The sequence below is a fragment of the Gopherus flavomarginatus genome, chromosome 3 (assembly GCF_025201925.1).
Source record: "Gopherus flavomarginatus isolate rGopFla2 chromosome 3, rGopFla2.mat.asm, whole genome shotgun sequence".
NCBI classification, from domain to species: Eukaryota; Metazoa; Chordata; order Testudines; family Testudinidae; genus Gopherus; species Gopherus flavomarginatus.
Window position 1 is genome coordinate 90,171,126 of NC_066619.1, and position 17,587 is coordinate 90,188,712.

General features: G+C 45.4%; 1 protein-coding gene across 2 annotated transcripts; it reads right to left on the minus strand.

The window, feature by feature from the left end:
- Window positions 1-3,840: 3,840 nt before the first annotated feature.
- On the minus strand, window positions 3,841-14,405 carry CTSL (cathepsin L). Of its 2 annotated transcripts, none has more exons than XM_050945921.1 (8): window positions 14,318-14,405; window positions 10,347-10,482; window positions 9,103-9,225; window positions 8,862-9,017; window positions 8,427-8,651; window positions 5,591-5,759; window positions 5,121-5,238; window positions 3,841-4,235 (listed from the first exon to the last, which is right to left on the minus strand). In XM_050945921.1, exons 1-8 carry the CDS (start codon window positions 14,398-14,400, stop codon window positions 4,136-4,138), a joined length of 1,110 nt encoding a protein of 369 aa, XP_050801878.1. In that variant the 5' UTR covers window positions 14,401-14,405; the 3' UTR covers window positions 3,841-4,135. The 2 variants fall into 2 exon arrangements, with proteins under 2 accessions (XP_050801878.1, XP_050801879.1); XM_050945922.1 differs by lacking the exon at window positions 14,318-14,405 and adding an exon at window positions 12,838-12,941.
- Between the last annotated feature and the right edge of the window lie 3,182 nt (window positions 14,406-17,587).

The window sequence follows — 17,587 nt, forward strand, 5'->3', positions numbered from 1 at the left end:
CCTTACTTCTGAGCTGCTGGTGGTGGTGGCGCTGCCTTCAGAGCTGGGTGCCCGGCCTGCAACCACCACTCTCTGGCTGCCCAGCTCTGAAGGCAGTGCCATCGCCAGCAGCAGCAAGGATGGGGGGCAAACCAGTAAATATGCATGTTGCTATTGGGGCATGCCGGGAATTGCAGTTCTATCAGAATTGATGTTGGAAAAAGGATGAGCAAGGAAAAATCACAGATGTTTGTTCATATTTCAAAAATCTTCATGGGTGGAGAGCAGAGGACCAAAAAAATAGATCAAGTCTAGGATTACCACACACATGAGTTTTCCCAGCTGGCAGAAGCTTCAACCTTCTCTTCAGCTTCGTAGGCAGCATCTTGATCTTCACTTTAATTTTGACATCTTTCTCCCTCCTGAGTTTGAAAACAGAGATCACCACCATTTCCTAATAGAATGGAATTTTCCTCAAATAAAGGCTTTTGTTTGAGATCTTTACTTGTGTCGTAATTTGTTTCGATGTTTCTTCTCTCCCCTCCCCAAAAAAAGAATTACTTCTTACAGAGCAGCTGATTTTTTAAACATGACCAAGATCTTCTTTCTAATCTGTTTCAGTGGTTTATTTCAAAAATGGCCTTTGGACTGATATTGTTCCTGGCTTTTCTCCTAGAAAATTATTTTAGTAAATCTGAATTGAAGCTATTCATCTGTTTAAGTGTGGGACAGTCAAAGAAGTGTCTAGCAATACTAGAGAAAGAAGTATGTACTATCAAATATGCATCTTAAGACCCTCCCCAATCCCTCCAGGAAATAAAAATCAACTGTTAATATGTTAAGACTGATTTTGTCTACAGAGTCAAGAAATTCAGAGTTGAGGGTTCCTGACAGCAACTTCGTCTCTGCTCCCTTATGTGTGGGCTTCTTTCCTTAGAGATCTGGGCACTGTGACATATTACTTGGTAAACAAAGGAATTTGTACTTGTTTAGGGACTTAATCTAAAGCTTAGTCTTCTCAGCAAGCATATTTAGCTATTAGTAAGGTTAAGATTGTCACAGTTATGTTTAGTAAGTGTTACGGACAGGTCACAGGAACTAAACAAAGATTCACAGGAGCTGTGACCTGTCTGAGACTTTTCCTTAAAAAAACTGGGGGAAGAGAGGGCTTGGGGGGGGAGGGGAATGATAGCTGGAGGCCCCTGGCAAGGGACTGACAGACCTAGCCCCACTGCCATAGGGGTGGCACATCCTTTGCTCCAGCCTCCACTACAGCCTTGGGACGAGGGCACACAGCCCTGGCTCCTGTTAGGAGCTGCAGCTGTGGGAGGGTGCACAGGCCCACCCGAAGCTGTGAAGGGTAGGGGGAACACAGCCCCAGCTGATGCTGTAGGTCCAGGGCACACAGCTCCAGATGAAGACGGGCAGGGGTGGGGAGAAAGGGGTGGATACAGCCCCAGCTCCGGTAGAAGCCACAGGTGGAGGATGTACAGCTCCAGCTCAGGCAAAGTCACAGAGGTTCAGTAGTCATGGTATTTGACTTCCTTGACCTCTGACTAAATTGTATCCTTAGCTATTAGCGTTGCTACACAATTACAAACAAATGTATGCCTGTCAAGCTTACCCTGACTAGTGCAAAATGCAATTGCACTAAAGGTTTGAACTAGTAGCCAGAGACTCCCTGTAGACAAGAACTAAATTGAGTCTGACCTTTTTCATATATACATTTTACAATTATTAACCTCAGCTGCTTTGCAGCCATCTAGATTTTACTTTTAATTATACAAGATCCAGGCAACACACCTGCAGTGCGTCACCAACGCTGCAAACCACAATACATACTAGATAACAGCAGGCACATCAGCAATACAGAACTAACTTGAAGAGAAAGGGGAAGACCTAATAGGAGAAGCATTAAGATTTCACATTTTGTTTCCAATACAATTATTCCATTAAGAACCAAAAGGTTCTTGATTTTTCCTACTACTAGAAAGCATACTGACCTTCATCTCTCATCCATTGAGAACTCAATGCACACCCAGCTCTCAATCAGCTTATATTTTCATGTTGTAAATTTTGAAGCTTAGATATGGAAGTGTATCTTTTACTGAATAATTTTTTTTTATAACTTTGAGTCCATAGTTAGAACTCAAAGTTAAGTTTAAAGGTTAAAAGGTATATTTTTATTATATACACTACACAGTAAGCCATTTCCCTGTTTCATAGAACTGGAAGAGACCTCGAGAGGTCATCTAGTGCAGTCCCCTGCACTCAAGGCATGACTAAGTATTATCTAGACCATCCCTGGCAGGTGTTTGTCCAACCTGCTCTTAAAAATCCCCAATGATGGAGATTCCACAAAATCCCTAGACAATTTATTCCAATGCTTAACCCCTCTGACAGAAGGAAGCTTTTCCTAATGTCTAACCTAAACCACTCTTGCTGCAATTTAAGCCCATTGCTTCTTGTCCTATCCTCAGAGGTTAAGAACAATTTTTCTCCCTCCTCCTTGTAACCTTTTATGTGCTTGAAAACGGTTATCATATCCCTCCCTCAGTCCTCTTCTCCAGACTAAACAAACCCAGTTTTTTCAATCTTCTCTCATAGGTCACATTTTCTAAACTTTTAATCATTTTTGTTGCTCTTCTCTGGACTTTCTCCAGTTTGTCCACATTTTTCCTGAAATGTAGCACCCAGAACTGAACACATTACTCCAGTTGAGGCTTAGTCAATGCAGAGTAGAGCGGAATTTTGCCACAAGGAAGCAGCAAACTCACATACATCCTCCACGTGTTGGAATGTAAACACGTATCAGAGATTCCTAACAATTGCATTCTCTGAAAAATGGATTTTAGGACGGCAGAAATCTTGCTGGTATTTCACCCCAGCGCAAACCTATACCAGGATTTAAATGCAAACTAGTATGACTCATAATGAGAATTCAGTCACCAGAAAGGTGGATCTTGTGGTTATGGCAAATATTGAGGAAATCTACATTCTACTCCCACTCCTGCTACATTTCCTGCGTAAGTTGAGCACAGAGAGTGACTTGCCAAAGTTCTCATCTATAAAATGTAAGATACTTCCTTACTTTACATGGGCAGCAAGGATAAAACCCTGCGTGGTTGGGAGGTGCTACAGTAAGTGCCACTGAAAAGCCTAAAAACTCCAAAGAAAAACATTTTGGAGAAGGATGGTTTATTATTTCAACAGCTCTGTCCTTTCAGTTAAGGTGCAAGAGCACCAAGGGGTTTTCAGCAAACTCAGGGAAGATCAGATTCGACAATCTTGATGTGTGTAAAGAAAGTGAAGTTCATTTTTAAAGCCTTTCAGGGACTTTAATATACCACAAGACGTATAAACACACAAAAAACAAAGGGCGGAGACAAGGGGAAAGGCATAAGCCCACATTTTTAAGAGCTCCTTCCTGGGTCACTTAAATTACAGCAGCAGAACAGGATGCTGCTTGCATACATAAATGAATCCAAAACTATTTTGGCACTACAATATCAAAAACATTTAGTGAAAGGTACACTAAGCCTAATTATTTGTTCCTCTTGGATCATATGACTGATATGCCATATTAATTGTTCAATACGTCTGAGTGTAATGAAAACTCCTGCATGACTCTCAAACAGAAATTCAGAGTCTCACATGAAATACCAAGTTTTGGTCACTCCCACTACATCATCAGGTGTACTTCAAACAGATACAGTATTTTTTAAATTATATTCCGGTCCTTTGTACCATACTGTACTCCATTTGAATAAGTGCTACATTTCAGTGGATGATGAAAGTGACGGGTGCATGGTTTGGTTAAGATTGTCATCAATTTATATATATAAATGAAACAAAGTCACCTTTATATGTTGGAATTGGTGTGTTTATTTAAAAAGTAAACCTTTGTGCACATTACGGTTAAAAAAGGAAATTCAAAAAAGAATCCAATCAATAAAGCAGTCTGCAAGCCAGCAATATTACAAGCTTGTTTACATACTAACATTTACATTAATTTAAACAAGTGGCTTGTCACCAACATGTAAAACTCGCAAGTCGGATCCTGGAAGATACAACTCCTACCACATGTATTAACATGGGTTTGTCAATCAGTTTAAAATCACTCTTGCAATGAAACACTTAGTCCCCGCTCAGTAAGTTATACTAGTGGATAGCTAGCTGCTGTAGCTATTCCACAGTGGTTCTTCCTGTCTTTAGCCATGTAGATATATCCTTTGTCACCCCACTTCTCACCCCAACTGGAAAACAAAAACAAAAAAACTATGGTTAGCCTTAACAGTAAGGCAAGAGAGAGTTTAATACTGAGATCTACATTTGTCCCACGGATTAGAATAGCAATTTCCACCTTTCACCTTTGTGAAAAAGCCAAAGTAACAAAGGTCTCCATTGGTAAGATGCATGATATGCTAAGGATACCCAGAGTGCAGACTAGAACCTTGTAATGCAACTCTTTGACTCTCTTTCCAGTAGCAGTGTGGCTGGAGTGGATATGGATGGGCAGCACTGCCCCAGGACAGAACTAGCAAGGCAATACTTCTGATTCTGTGGTCAAGTGCGTAACTGACTTCACCAGCTGACCTCCCAGAAAGTAATACACCAAAAGACTGCAGACAACTATGGGGAGGGTACTCTGACGGAGGAAGCAGAAGACTAGCCACCAAGATTTTGTGATCTCACTATCTTTCACCTGTCAGATTTTTGCCTCCTGTCCTAGACCAAGAGGCCAGTCCTCAGTCCTTTTACATCTGCACAAAATATGAAACCTTCAGAGTGTGTCTCCTCCACACTTAAGGGCATCCCAACTTTATGCTAGTTTTCAATCCGTTTAGATCATGTTCTAAACAGTCCAAAATGCATTAGAATTAATTTGCTGCTTAAAGCCAAGTTTAAGAATCCAAAAGGTATAACTTCTTTCCCCTATGTAAGAACTGAGACACTGCTGTACAAAGGTGGTTATGGAATTTTGCCAAATTTGCAGGACTTCCCCCACTCTGCATCATAGCACCTTTCACAATGATTCACTTGAACATGTAATCAAGCCATTTGCAACCCCAACTTTATAAACCATGGACTGAGGTTGAAGAGTGTTGTATAAAAAAGGAAAAAAACCAGAAGTTTTGCACCTGTTCTTAACAATCCAGTACTTCTTCCCATCTTCATCTGCTCCCTCAAAGCCATAGCCTACAACCAGAACGCCATGATCCAGGTCCTCACTGCTACACTCTGGCTCATAATAGATACCTAGAAAATACAAGTTCAAGTAAGGATTCCAAGATTTTTTTTTTTTAAAGCATTTCTAGACCATCTTCTGTCTTTAGATCTTAATGGTGTGTTTTACAATCGGTCAACCAGCCAAACATGTCTTCTGCAAGGTATTTCAGCATTATTCCCCATTTCACAGAAGAGTAAACCAAAGGACAGGTTACATTACTTGCCCAAGATCACAAAGGAAATCTGCATAAGAGATGGAGACTGACCCCAGAGCACCTGAATTCCAGATCAAACTTTTTTGCATCAGTAATTAAAGTACAGACTGCAACATTAGATACAGTACATGAAGTTATCTCGCAAAAAACTGAGAGCAAATCACTACCTGATTCATAAAACTGGAATGATGAATGGCCTGCATCAATAGCCACAGAGACTGGACCCACAGATGCCACTGCTTTCATGAGTGCTTTTTCACGTCCTTTTGGGATGTCCACAAAGCCAGTATCATTAGCAGCATTGTACTCTGACTTATACATACAGTCTTCATCATCCTTGACAAAAAAAGGAAATTTGAGTTACTACATAGTTCTCTAATTTTACATTAGCAGAGAGATACAGGTATTGCCATGTATCTGTACTTAGTTTGTCTAGCTGGGTATGTTGAAACTGTCTGCCAACCAATCCTGGTGCATTTCTTTAACAAAAAGCACCTAAGCAATGTAAGTTTTAAGTAGGTAAGAATAAGAGACTGAAAGAGACCCAGTTGTCTCATGCAGATCTTTTGACCAAGCTTCATTCAGAGAAACACCATGAAAAACCCACTCAGCTAATTTATAAGTAGCCAGAATTAACTAGAGAGAGTGTGGGCTGTCAAAGCTGATTTGAAAATACGAGCATTAGATGTCTCTTATTTTCTCAAGCAGTTAACATATAATACTTGTAGACTTACACACTTTGCATCTATATTTTGAACCTACTCTTCAACAGGGTATCCATTTTTGTGCCTACAATAACTGTCAGAATAAAGGATGAACTGCCAGGATAAGCATGATGAATTGTGGGCACAAAAACTTTACCTTATGAAATGAATGGCCAGTATGAAAGTCAGGGCCTTTGAAACTGAACAGATGAAGTGTGTTCCTGCATTACTTACATGGCAAGACTCAAGTTAACATTTGGTTTGCAGTATCATGATCACCTGCACAGTAAGGAGGAACGCAGGCCCCTGAACTTTTTTTTTGGTAAAGTTTTCTTATTTTGTAAAGAATAAAGCAAGTGTGTGAGAAACTTCACAAAACACATTAGCGATAACTTTTTTGAAGGAGCAAGTGTTTTCAGAGACACGTTTGAAAAATTAGGAATTAAGGAGATATGGAAAAAAAAAGTTTTAATCTAACTGAAAAAGGGTCATGTGGTTCATTCATTCTCTACTCTGTGTAGATGAGACCAAAAATTGGAGACATGTTTAACAAGCAAAGGAGTTTATGATTCAAATGAAACTGCAAGCATAAAATCTTCTTCCTAAATTAAAAACCCAGTATGCGTTCTACATATGATCCAATATTCCAGAATCCCAGGTTGTGGTTGGCAGCAAGAAGTCTCCTTGCTCCCATTTTCCTTTTTATATAGTGCTCACAAGCTATACACCTAACACCTACAATTGGCCAGGCAATTTAAAGCTATTTCTGAAGTTTGCCAGTCATCTCTGAATGCCTTTGGACTTCTAGACTGGATTACTATAGTGCTCTCTACATAGGAATACTGTTGCAGACCACTTGGAATGCAGATATTGCCCCTTTACCAGTATTAACTGCAAGGGAATGTACTGCATCAGATCTTCTGCAAATGAAATGCACCTAGAAAAGTCAGCTCTGATCTATATAGAACGGCACAGAAAGTACGCTTATTAAGTTTGCAGACGATACCAAACTGGGAGGGATTGCAACTGCTTTGGAGGACAGGGTCAAAATTCAAAATGATCTGGACAAATTGGAGAAATGGTCTGAGGTAAACCGGATGAAGTTCAATAAAGACAAATGCAAAGTGCTCCACTCAGGAAGGAACAATCAGTTTCACACATACAGAATGGAAAGAGACTGTCTAGGAAGGAGTATGGCAGAAAGAGATCTAGGGGTCATAGTGGACCACAAGCTAAATATGAGTCAACAGTGTGATACTGTTGCAAAAAAAAAAAAAAAAGCAAACTGATTCTGGGATGCATTAAACAGGTGTGTTGTAAACAAGACACAAGAAGTCATTCTTCCGCTCTACTCTGCGCTGGTTAGGCCTCAACTGGTGTATTGTGTCCAGTTCTGCATTTCAAGAAAGATGTGGAGAAATTGGAGAGGGTCCAGAGAAGAGCAACAAGAATGATTAAAGGTCTTGAGAACATGACCTATGAAGGAAGGCTGAAAGAATTGGGTTTATTTAGTTTGGAAAAGAGAAGACAGAGGGCACATGATAGCAGTTTTCAGGTATCGAAAAGGGTGTCATCAGGAGGAGGGAGAAAACTTGTTCACCTTAGCCTCCAATGATAGAACAAGAAGCAATGGGCTTAAACTGTGGCAAGGGAAATTTAGGTTGGACATTAGGAAAAAGTTCCTAACTGTCAGGGTAGTTAAACACTGGAATAAATTGCCTAGGGAGGTTGTGGAATCTCCATCTTTGGAGATATTTAAGAGTAGGTTAGTAAATGTCTATCAGGGATGGTCTAGACAGTATTTGGTCCTGCCATGAGGGCAGGGGACTGGACTCTATGACCTCTCGAGGTCCCTTCCAGTCCTAGAGTCTATGAATCTATATAAAGGCTACCTTGTTTGGGTCCTGGTTATGTGACAGAATGCTTCTGTCATGCATATCATTGTGGCATCTGAGATTAACTTGGAGTTAACATTTCTGATGATATAAGTGATAGCAGAGCATCATCAGTGGAAGGCCCTTTGCTTTGCTAGTCACTTCTTAAAACTGTTCTGATGAGCCTTTGGTTTTTGCCTAAATCTTTGAGGTCACTTTTCTCATACTTCTGACTGATTTTGGGACTGGTGGGCAGGTATCTAGTTTGCTTGGGGGATAACTATGAAGGGAAGAACAGATCTGTTTTAAAAAGCTGTCAATATATTTTCTTCCTCAAATTTCAACCTGTACATTTACTTTATGTTTCTATACTTAAGACACACTGTACAGATAAAACAGATTAGCCTGGAGCTAGTTACATCTACCTTTGCAATGTACGGGTAGGATTCCTCTGAATCAATTCCTCCATTGTCCTGTACATACTGGAAAGCTTGATCCATGAGACCGCCATTGCATCCTTGATTTCCTTCAGGACGAGAGCAGTCTACAAGGTTTTGTTCACTCAGTGAGACAAGCTTGCCGGTTTTTCTGAAGTGCTGCCCTTCAAGAGCACCAGTTGTGCTAAATGCCCAACAAGATCCACACTGACCCTGAAGTTGAAAAGGAAAAATTGCTCATTAGCACAGGCAATGTACTAGTCCATGTTACCACAGCAGTCTAAATGTTATGAGTATACCATTATCCAAGTCCCACTTCATTCATTACGGACTTCAACCTTTGTGACAATACCAAAATCCTTCCAGTGCTCATAACATACAGACATGCACATTCTATTTGTTGCTACACACAAGACAACATACCTGGTCTTTAACTGGAGTTACATATCCCTTTTCCCTCCAGTCTACAGATTTTGGTGCCTCCAGGAAGTTGGGTTCAAGGAACTGCGATCCTCTGTACTTCCTTTCTGATTTTTTATATTGGAACCCATTCATCAGCTGCTTAAACTCTTCATTAGTCTGAAGGAAGAAAAAATAAGTGTGCTTGTCTTCTGTTATATATCACTACTAACAAAACAAGTTTTATGGCTTTCCTTATACATACCATGTCACCGAATTGATTCATTCCCATTCTGTAGCTATGTTTTCCCATTGTGTGATCCAGATTATGTAGTTCAATCATTTTCAAGTTTTTCTCCCATACCATTCTCCTCCAGCCTTCTTCCCTCTAAAGGGCAGAGAACAAGTGATATGGATAATGGAATTTGGCCTCTCTCCGTGAGTAAAAGAACAAATGAAAACAATAACATAGCAATTTTTAGGCTTTTTCTTGTCCAAAGTAATCTGGAAGGTGCAGACTGCTCGCAACAGTCTGAATAACTGAAGCTATGTCTACACAAGCAAGCTTACAGCAGCACAGCTGTACCAATGCAGCTGTGCCGCTGTAAGATCACTTGCATAGCTGCTCTGTGCCAATAGGAGAGCTCTCCCGTTGACATAATTATACCACTGCTAATGAGTGGCGGTAGCTATGTCACCAGGAGCGAGTCTCCCATCGACACAGTGCTGGCCACACTGGCCCTTCTGTCAGGGTAACTTAGGTACAGAGGGCTGTTTTTTTCATACCTCTGAGCGATGTAAGTTATAATGACAAAAGTGGTAGTGCAGACATAGTTTACGTGTTCTTCTTTTACTTATTATGCTGTCTTTCACACAAGGATGGCAAAGTTCTTAACATTAACACCTGTTAGGCTATGTCCACATTGAAATAAAAAACCCGTAGCAATGAGTCTCAGAGGCCGGGTCAATTGACTCGGCCTGCAGAGCTAAAAATTGCAGTGTAGACATTCACGCTTGGGCTGGAACCCAGACACTGAGACCCACTCTCAGTGCTTAATTTGTGACAGGGCTTGCCAAGGCTGAGCCCCAGCACCTGTGGACTTGCTGCATCAGTTATGAATGTAAAAAAATTGCTTGATCCCCAGCACCTCTCTCTTTCATTACAAATTAATCACTTTCCACTCTCCTTGCAAGATTTCAGCCTCAGCCGGAATGTCTACACTGCAATCTTTAGCACCACAAGCCCGAGTTAGCTGGCCTGGGCCAACCATAGCCCTGTCATGGGTCTTTTACTGTAGTGTAGAAGTACCACCCTCAGATAAGTAAACACCTCCATTTTACAGACAGGGAAAACAGAGTAACTTTCCCAAGGTTAGAGAGCTAATGGCAGACCTGGGAACAGTTACTCAGTTCCAAATGCTAACTTTTAGGTTACATTTTACTGTCCCTATTATTTGCTGTACTAAGCAAATGTATATACTGTGGGGTCTGCCTCTGCAAAATACTCACCTCATGGTAGGTCTTAGTGTGCCATGACTTCCACAGGTTCCAGTGGTTATCCAAAACAGGATCTATTCTTGGAGCAGCAAATGATATTCCCAAGCACAGGGAAAATATACCCAGATATATATTCATGTTGGAAAGTCTACCAAAAGTTAACAGGACCAGTTAAGCCATTTCTCACATGTAAAATTCTGTTTATCAGAAGTTTCTATGTAGAAAGATTGTTTAGTAACATACAGAGATAAATGGGGGTGGGGGGAACATCACTCAAAATGACCTATTTGGAGGGTATATCACAAAGCTGAAGCCATTCTCAGTTATGTAAGAAGAGAGAACAACTTCTTCCTTAACTCATGGCATGTGAAAAAGAACTGACTTCTCTTCTTATAATGGGGCACTAGAGATGTATGAACTCATGGAGAGGGGCCTAGACTTGGTCCACCAACCCTAAATGCTGCAGGACATTTTCACACCATAAAAATTCTATTAAATTGCAGGCCCACTTCACAGCCCTTTCGATCAGTTCTGCCCTTCCCTCTGTCTTTCTCCCCCTTTTCTAATTTTCACCCAAATCCAATCAATAGGGTGTTAACTGACAATCACTGCATTTCAATAGGATGCCCATCCTTTATCTGCAAGAGAAAAGGATTCACACCACATTGTAATTTGGTTTTCCCCATTATGTTTTCCACACCAGTTCTTTTAAATACACATAACAGTGACTGCACTCTTTAGAGGAAGCTTTGGATAGTGGGAAGAGAGGAACATTTTCGGTACATAGAAAGCATCTGCCTCTGGGAAGCCTGTCTGCACAGTTGACTCAGAGTCTTTTCCTGGAATCATTTCCGCTGTCCTCACAGAAACTAGTTACAAAATCATAAGACTGTGGAATATGATCTGAGGCCAGGGTGAGGGTCCCTTCCTAAGGGCCACCTCCGTGCGCCCATCTCCCCCACCCCATGCCTCTTACTCGCCTAAAGGCTCCGTAGGGGCCAGGCTCTCTTGTCCTGCCGGAGGGGGATGAGGGGGAAAGCCGATTTGCAGGAGGCAGCCGCCCTAGCAGCTGGGAAGGGCAGCTCCACTGATCCATCACGTGAGACCACTCACATGAGCGCTGACCCGGGAGACCGGTCCCAAACCCAACGCAAGGGAGGGAAGGGTTCTGCTCGGGAAGGCCACTTCTGGGTAAACAAGTCCGGGGCGGCGCCGCTGGGGCCTGTCGGGGAGAGGGCAATAGGGAGCCCCAGGCCCGCAGCTGCAGAGCTGCATCGTGCTCCGGGCTCAGCCAAACACGCTCTGCCAGAGCCCACAGCGGCTTCCAGGGACAGCGCGGGGAGCAGAAATCACAGCGCCCGGCTCCTAGGCGGCCTGCGGTGCTGGAGGACGAATAAGCCGGGAAGAGCGGGTCCCAATTACAGTCACCGCGGGGCGTTACCGAGCCAAGATAGGGGCCTTGCAATGGGCACGAGCCGAACACTGCAGCTAGCCAGTGCCCGCTGTCACACTCGGCACGAAGGGACCCAGACACCCCTAGACCCGGCCCCCTCCCCGACACAGCCTAGGGGGCCCAGACACCCCTGGACCCGGCCCCCTCCCCGACACAGCCTAGGGGGCCCAGACACCCCTAGATCCTCCGGCCCCCTCCCCGACACAGCCTAGGGGGCCCAGACACCCCTAGATCCTCCGGCCCCCTCCCCGACACAGCCTAGGGGGCCCAGACACCCCTGGACCCGGCCCCCTCCCCGACACAGCCTAGGGGGCCCAGACACCCCTAGATCCTCCGGCCCCCTCCCCGACACAGCCTAGGGGGCCCAGACACCCCTAGATCCTCCGGCCCCCTCCCCGACACAGCCTAGGGGGCCCAGACACCCCTGGACCCGGCCCCCTCCCCGACACAGCCTAGGGGGCCCAGACACCCCTAGACCCTCCAGCCCCCTCGCCGACACAGCCTAGGGGGCCCAGACACCCCTAGACCCGGCCCCCTCCCCGACACAGCCTAGGGGGGCCAGACACCCCTAGACCCGGCCCCCTCCCCGACACAGCCTAGGGGGCCCAAACGCCCCTGGACCCGGCCCCCAGCCGAGGGGGGCCCAGACACCTCTAGATCCACCCCCGCCCCCGACACCCACAGGCCGGGGATCTCCCGATCAGCTCGCTCCCTAGCCCCAGGCAGGATGTGGCAGGCAAGTCCAGCTCGCTCTCCCTGGCCCATCAGTCGGGGCAGGCAGCTCCTCTCCCCTCACAACCGGTCCAAACGACCTCCCGCCCCGCCAGGCGCAGGCAGCGCCAGGGACCCGGCCGCAACGCGCAAACGACCCCGAGCCTCTGCCGCCCCCGCCCGCAGGAGGCTGGGATGGTGTTTCGGACTCACCCGCAGCCCCTCCACCGCCCCCGCCCCCCAAGGGCCATGCCCCCCGGCAGGGCTAGCGGGGTGTTAGAGCCTCCAGCCGGCTGCAAAGCGGCCCCCTGCGGGACTCCCGCGGCTGGCGGCTCTCACCTGAGCGGGACCCTGCCAAGTTCCCCCAGCCTGGGCATTAGCAGCGGCAGCACTAGTCCCCGCGCCCGGGCCCCTGCTATACTCAGCCCTGTCCGCCCGCCCCAGCGCTCCCATTGGTTGCGACAGGGTTGGGGCCGGGCTACGGCTGGGAGGCCCCTGCAATGTTGAGGAGTCCCGGTCCCGTGGGGCGCTGTGTCACGCGTGCCTAGTGCGGCCCTCCGCTTGCGGGCGGATTGAACGCAGCTTTCCAGGATTAGAGCACAATATGGTAAAAATGTGTCCATCTGCAGTAGGTACCACTATTGCTATCGTTAGGGGAGGAGCTGCAAGATGGAGGGACAAAAACTTCAGTGTTGGTGCGGCCAAAAAGTCTAAAACACTAATGTCAGCCTATGCCTAGTTAGGGTTAGTAGATCTAGTGAGGGGACCTTCCAGCCATATAATGGGACAAACAAAAGTGTGCCCTCCCCACCCAATTTGTCTTGTGTAGTGTGAACTGCAAAACATAATAGGAAGTGTTGCATTCAATGGGACTACTCACCAGCGGGGTTGATCTGATCAGGGATAATTAATGGGTCTGTTTTCTCATTTTAAAAGACTGTCAGCACCACACAGATCAATTAATGGAAACTGTCCACATATCTACACCAGCAACACCATCACATGACCTAACCAGATCAGCTACAACATCATATGCCGGCAATGCCCCTCTGCTATGTACATTGACCAAACTGAACAGTCCCTAGGTAAAAGGATAAATGGACACAAGTCAGATATTAGGAATGGCAATATACAAAAACCTGTAGGAGAACACTTCAACCTCCCTGGCCTCACAATAGCAGATTTAAAGGTAGCCATCCTACAGCAAAACACATTTCAGGACCAGACTTCAAAGAGAAACTGTTGAGCTTTAATTCATTTGCAAATTTGACACCATCAGCTCAGGATTAAACAAAGACTGTGAATGGCTTCCCAACTACAAAAAGAACAGGAGTACTTGTGGCACCTTAAAAACTAACAAATTTATTTGAGCATAAACTTTCGTGGGCTACAGCCCACTTCATCTGATGCACGTGAAAGTACAAGTAGGAAGAGATATATATATACACACACAGAATATAGTGTGTATGGTAACACCCATTTTTTCATAAGGAGAGTGATCAGTTAAGGTGAGCTGTTATCAGCAGGAGAGAAAAAGAACTGTTTGTAGTGGTAATGAAAATGGCCCATTGCCAGCTACTGACAAGAAGACGTGAGGAACTGTGGCCGGGGGAATAAGCATGGGCAGGGCCGTCCTTAGCCACAGGCAGAACAGGCAGCCGCCTAGGGCACCGCTAGGTCTGGGGGCGCCTGGACAGACGGGAAGCAGTGGAGCATGTAAGAGCAGGGCTGTTGGGTCCTAGAGACAGGAATGCAGCACAGTCTGAGGGAGGGGATTGGCTGCTGGGGTCTCTGGGAAGGGGTGGGGGAAGGAACTCACCTGCGAGTGCAACTCCTTCCCCCGGCATGAGGTGAGGCAGGCTCGGCAGCTCTGGCAGTATCCTTTGTTGTCTTCCATAACATCCGTTCTTCTCCTCCCTGCCCCACAGAGCACCCCACCTTTCTCCCTCCCCCCACGGAGCACCCCTCTCTCCCCCCTACCCTCCCTGGCTGCCTACTGAGGAATGAAAGTGAAAGTAACTCACTTCCTTGGCAGGCAGCCAGGATTGGAATGGTCGCACAGGACTGGGCTGGGGATAGCCAGATAGCATGTGCAAAAAATCAGGATGGGGGGCTGGGGTAGGGTGAGCAGATGTCCTGCTTTTATAGGGACAGTCCCAGTTTTGGGGTCTTTTTCTTATATAGGCTCCTGGTGCCTATATAAGACAAAGCCCCAAATATCGGGACTGGCCCTATAAAATCAGGATATCTGGATCTGGTCACCGTAGCTGGGGAGCACATCTCTCCCCCAGGCGGAACTGCACAGGGCAGGATGAGCTGCTGTGGCTCCATGGGTGCCCCGTCCCTGAGAACAGATGCTGTGTTAACTTCACCATGGTCCGTTGGGCTGGTGGTGGTGCCCATTGGCGTGTGATCGGACCTGAGGGTTTGCTGCTGCTGTTGCCACTCTGCACCACAAGAGGTGGATTTTGGGGTCCTGCAGTTTTCCACCTATCTCCTCCTCTACTGCAGCTGTTGGACCAGCAGACTAGGGGGTGAGCCAAGCATGAAAGCAGTGCTGTGTTGCCATTTAGATTGTCATTTAACAAATTTGTTTGCCAGAAATGCTTGCTAACAATCCTGAATTCAATTTCAATTTTTTTAAAAAGAAAAATCAATATCTTAGTCAAAAACAGAAAATTAAGTTATTGACAATTATTTGTGACAAGTTTGGTATGGGGAAGGGAGTGGGCCAGTTTTCATCAGAGAAACAGAAAATGTTGACTGACTTTCCTATAGCCCTGTTACTGCTAAATAGAGCCCTCCAACAACTGTAATATGCTCATCTCCTTACTAATGTATAGAGCAGTGGTTCCCAAACTTTAACAGCCTGTGAACCCCTTTCACTAAATTGTGAAATGTCATGAACCCCCTCTTAAAAATGAATATTTTCAGGGATTTAAGTTTAAATTTCCTCAGTGTGATGGATGCCCCAACTGCCCGCCCTGCTCTTCCTGGGGCTCAGGCTGGGGTTCGAGCTGCCGGCTCCCCCGCTGATGGGGGCAGGGCTCAGGCTGCCAGCCCCACTCTTCCTGTTACTCAGGCTGCCAGCCCCGCACAGAGCACTGGGGTTCAGGCTGCCGGCTCCCTTGCTGACCGCCAGGACTTGGGCTGCCAGCCCCAACTGCCCGGCCCCACTCTCCCTGGGGCTTGGGCTACCAGCCCCGTGCAGAGCACTGGGGTTTGGGCTGCTGGCTCCCGCGCTGACTGCCAGAACTCGGGCTACCAGCCCAAACTGCCCAGCCCCGCTCTTCCTGGGGCTCGGGCTGTCTACTCTGCAACCGGGTCCCACCTGCTGTCTCCAATGCCTGGGGTCCTCTGGCCATTAGTGAAATTTTTCTGATGAACCCCCTGTAATGTTCTGCAAACCCCCAGGGGTTCGCGAACCCCAGTTTGGGAACCACTGGTATAGAGCAGGGGTCAGCAACCTACGGCACACGTGCCAAAGGTGGCATGCCAGCTGATTTTTGATGCTCTGGGGTTCCGGCTGCTGCCCCATTGCCAGCCAAGGTCCCAGCCGCTGGCCCCATTCAGCACTCGCTGCTGTCCTGGAGACCCCCAAGGAACCCCAGGCTGGCAGCAGGCTAAGCAGGCCAGTGGCTGAGACCTCGGCTGAACCACTCAACCCACTGTCGGGCTGGGGTTCCATTCACTCAGCTGGCAGCAGTCTGAGTGGGACCAAATTCAACGAAATAGGAAAACAAGAGCAACTAATGACAAAGTGCAAGAACCTAGAGAGCCTCCTGAAGCCTGAAGCACAGTGATAGTTTTGATTTAAATGGACTTGAACTGTATGAAGAATTGAGTACACTGTCATCAGTGTCGCCACATGCAAAATTGATGATGGACATTGTACAGTTTATTCATACCAGCAAACTTGTTGATATATATATCTATCTATATATCTATAGATATATATATATCCTAATGTGTACATTGCCACTCGTATTCTACTGACAATTTCTGTAACAGTAGCATCAGGAGAACGGAGTTTCTCAAAACTAAAGCTCATTAAAAACTATCTCCGCTCTACAATGAGTCAGGAATGCTTGACTGGTCTTGCTATTCTTGCAATCAAACAAGACATCACTTTGTCTTTGTCATACGATGACATTATTACCGATTTTGCAGCCAAAAAAGCCAGAAAGATTGCTTTTAATTAAAAACAAATCCTTATTTCAATACCTCTTCATATAAATTTCCAATAAAATGGTGACAAATTAAAAAAATTACATTATTTGCATCATTCTGTCAAATCAGAATTTTTTCTATAGTGCTACTTCTTTAGTGCTAGTTCATCAGCATTACAGTGTGCTTAATTAAGTTAAACTGGGTTTAATAACATGCATGTGGCAAGTATTCCAATACTGTAAGCTTATGTTTGTGTTGCTCAGAGCAAGTCAGGCACAGGGGCACTAGTTTAATAATCCTGCCTAGAGCACCATAAATCCTAAGGAAGGCCCTGAGCGTGGGGAAAATAGCATTAAGCAGTTTCTCCTCCTTTGGCGTTCACACCTCAACTGCTAGAAGAGGGCCTCATCCTCCCTGATTGAACTAACCTTGTTATCTCCAGACTGATTCTGGCCTGCATATTTATACCTGCCTCAGAAATTTCCATTACACGCATCTGACGAAGTGGGTATTCACCCACGAAAGCTTATGCTCCAATACATCTGTTAGTCTATAAGGTGCCACAGGACTCTTTGTTGCTAATTTCAGAAGAGTTAGAAGTAGTTTCAGAGAACATGTTCTTAATTTTTAAACAACAACAATAGTTGATTTTCCTCTCCCTTATTGCCATGTGAAAGACCCCCATAAACCAGGAAAACAGTCTCATTAATAGTAAATTGAAAAAACAATTTTTTTAAAGTTGATAGCAATTGCAAAAGTTAAAGGGACACTATCAGCACCCACTAGTAAGTTTCTTTATTTTGGTTACCCTTCCTAGTAACAGAACTAATTAGCTTCTGGAACTGATTTTCAGATGCGGCACTAATAATTAAATTAGCTGCATCCTCATTGGGTTGGAGAATTAAAGCAGCATCTGAAT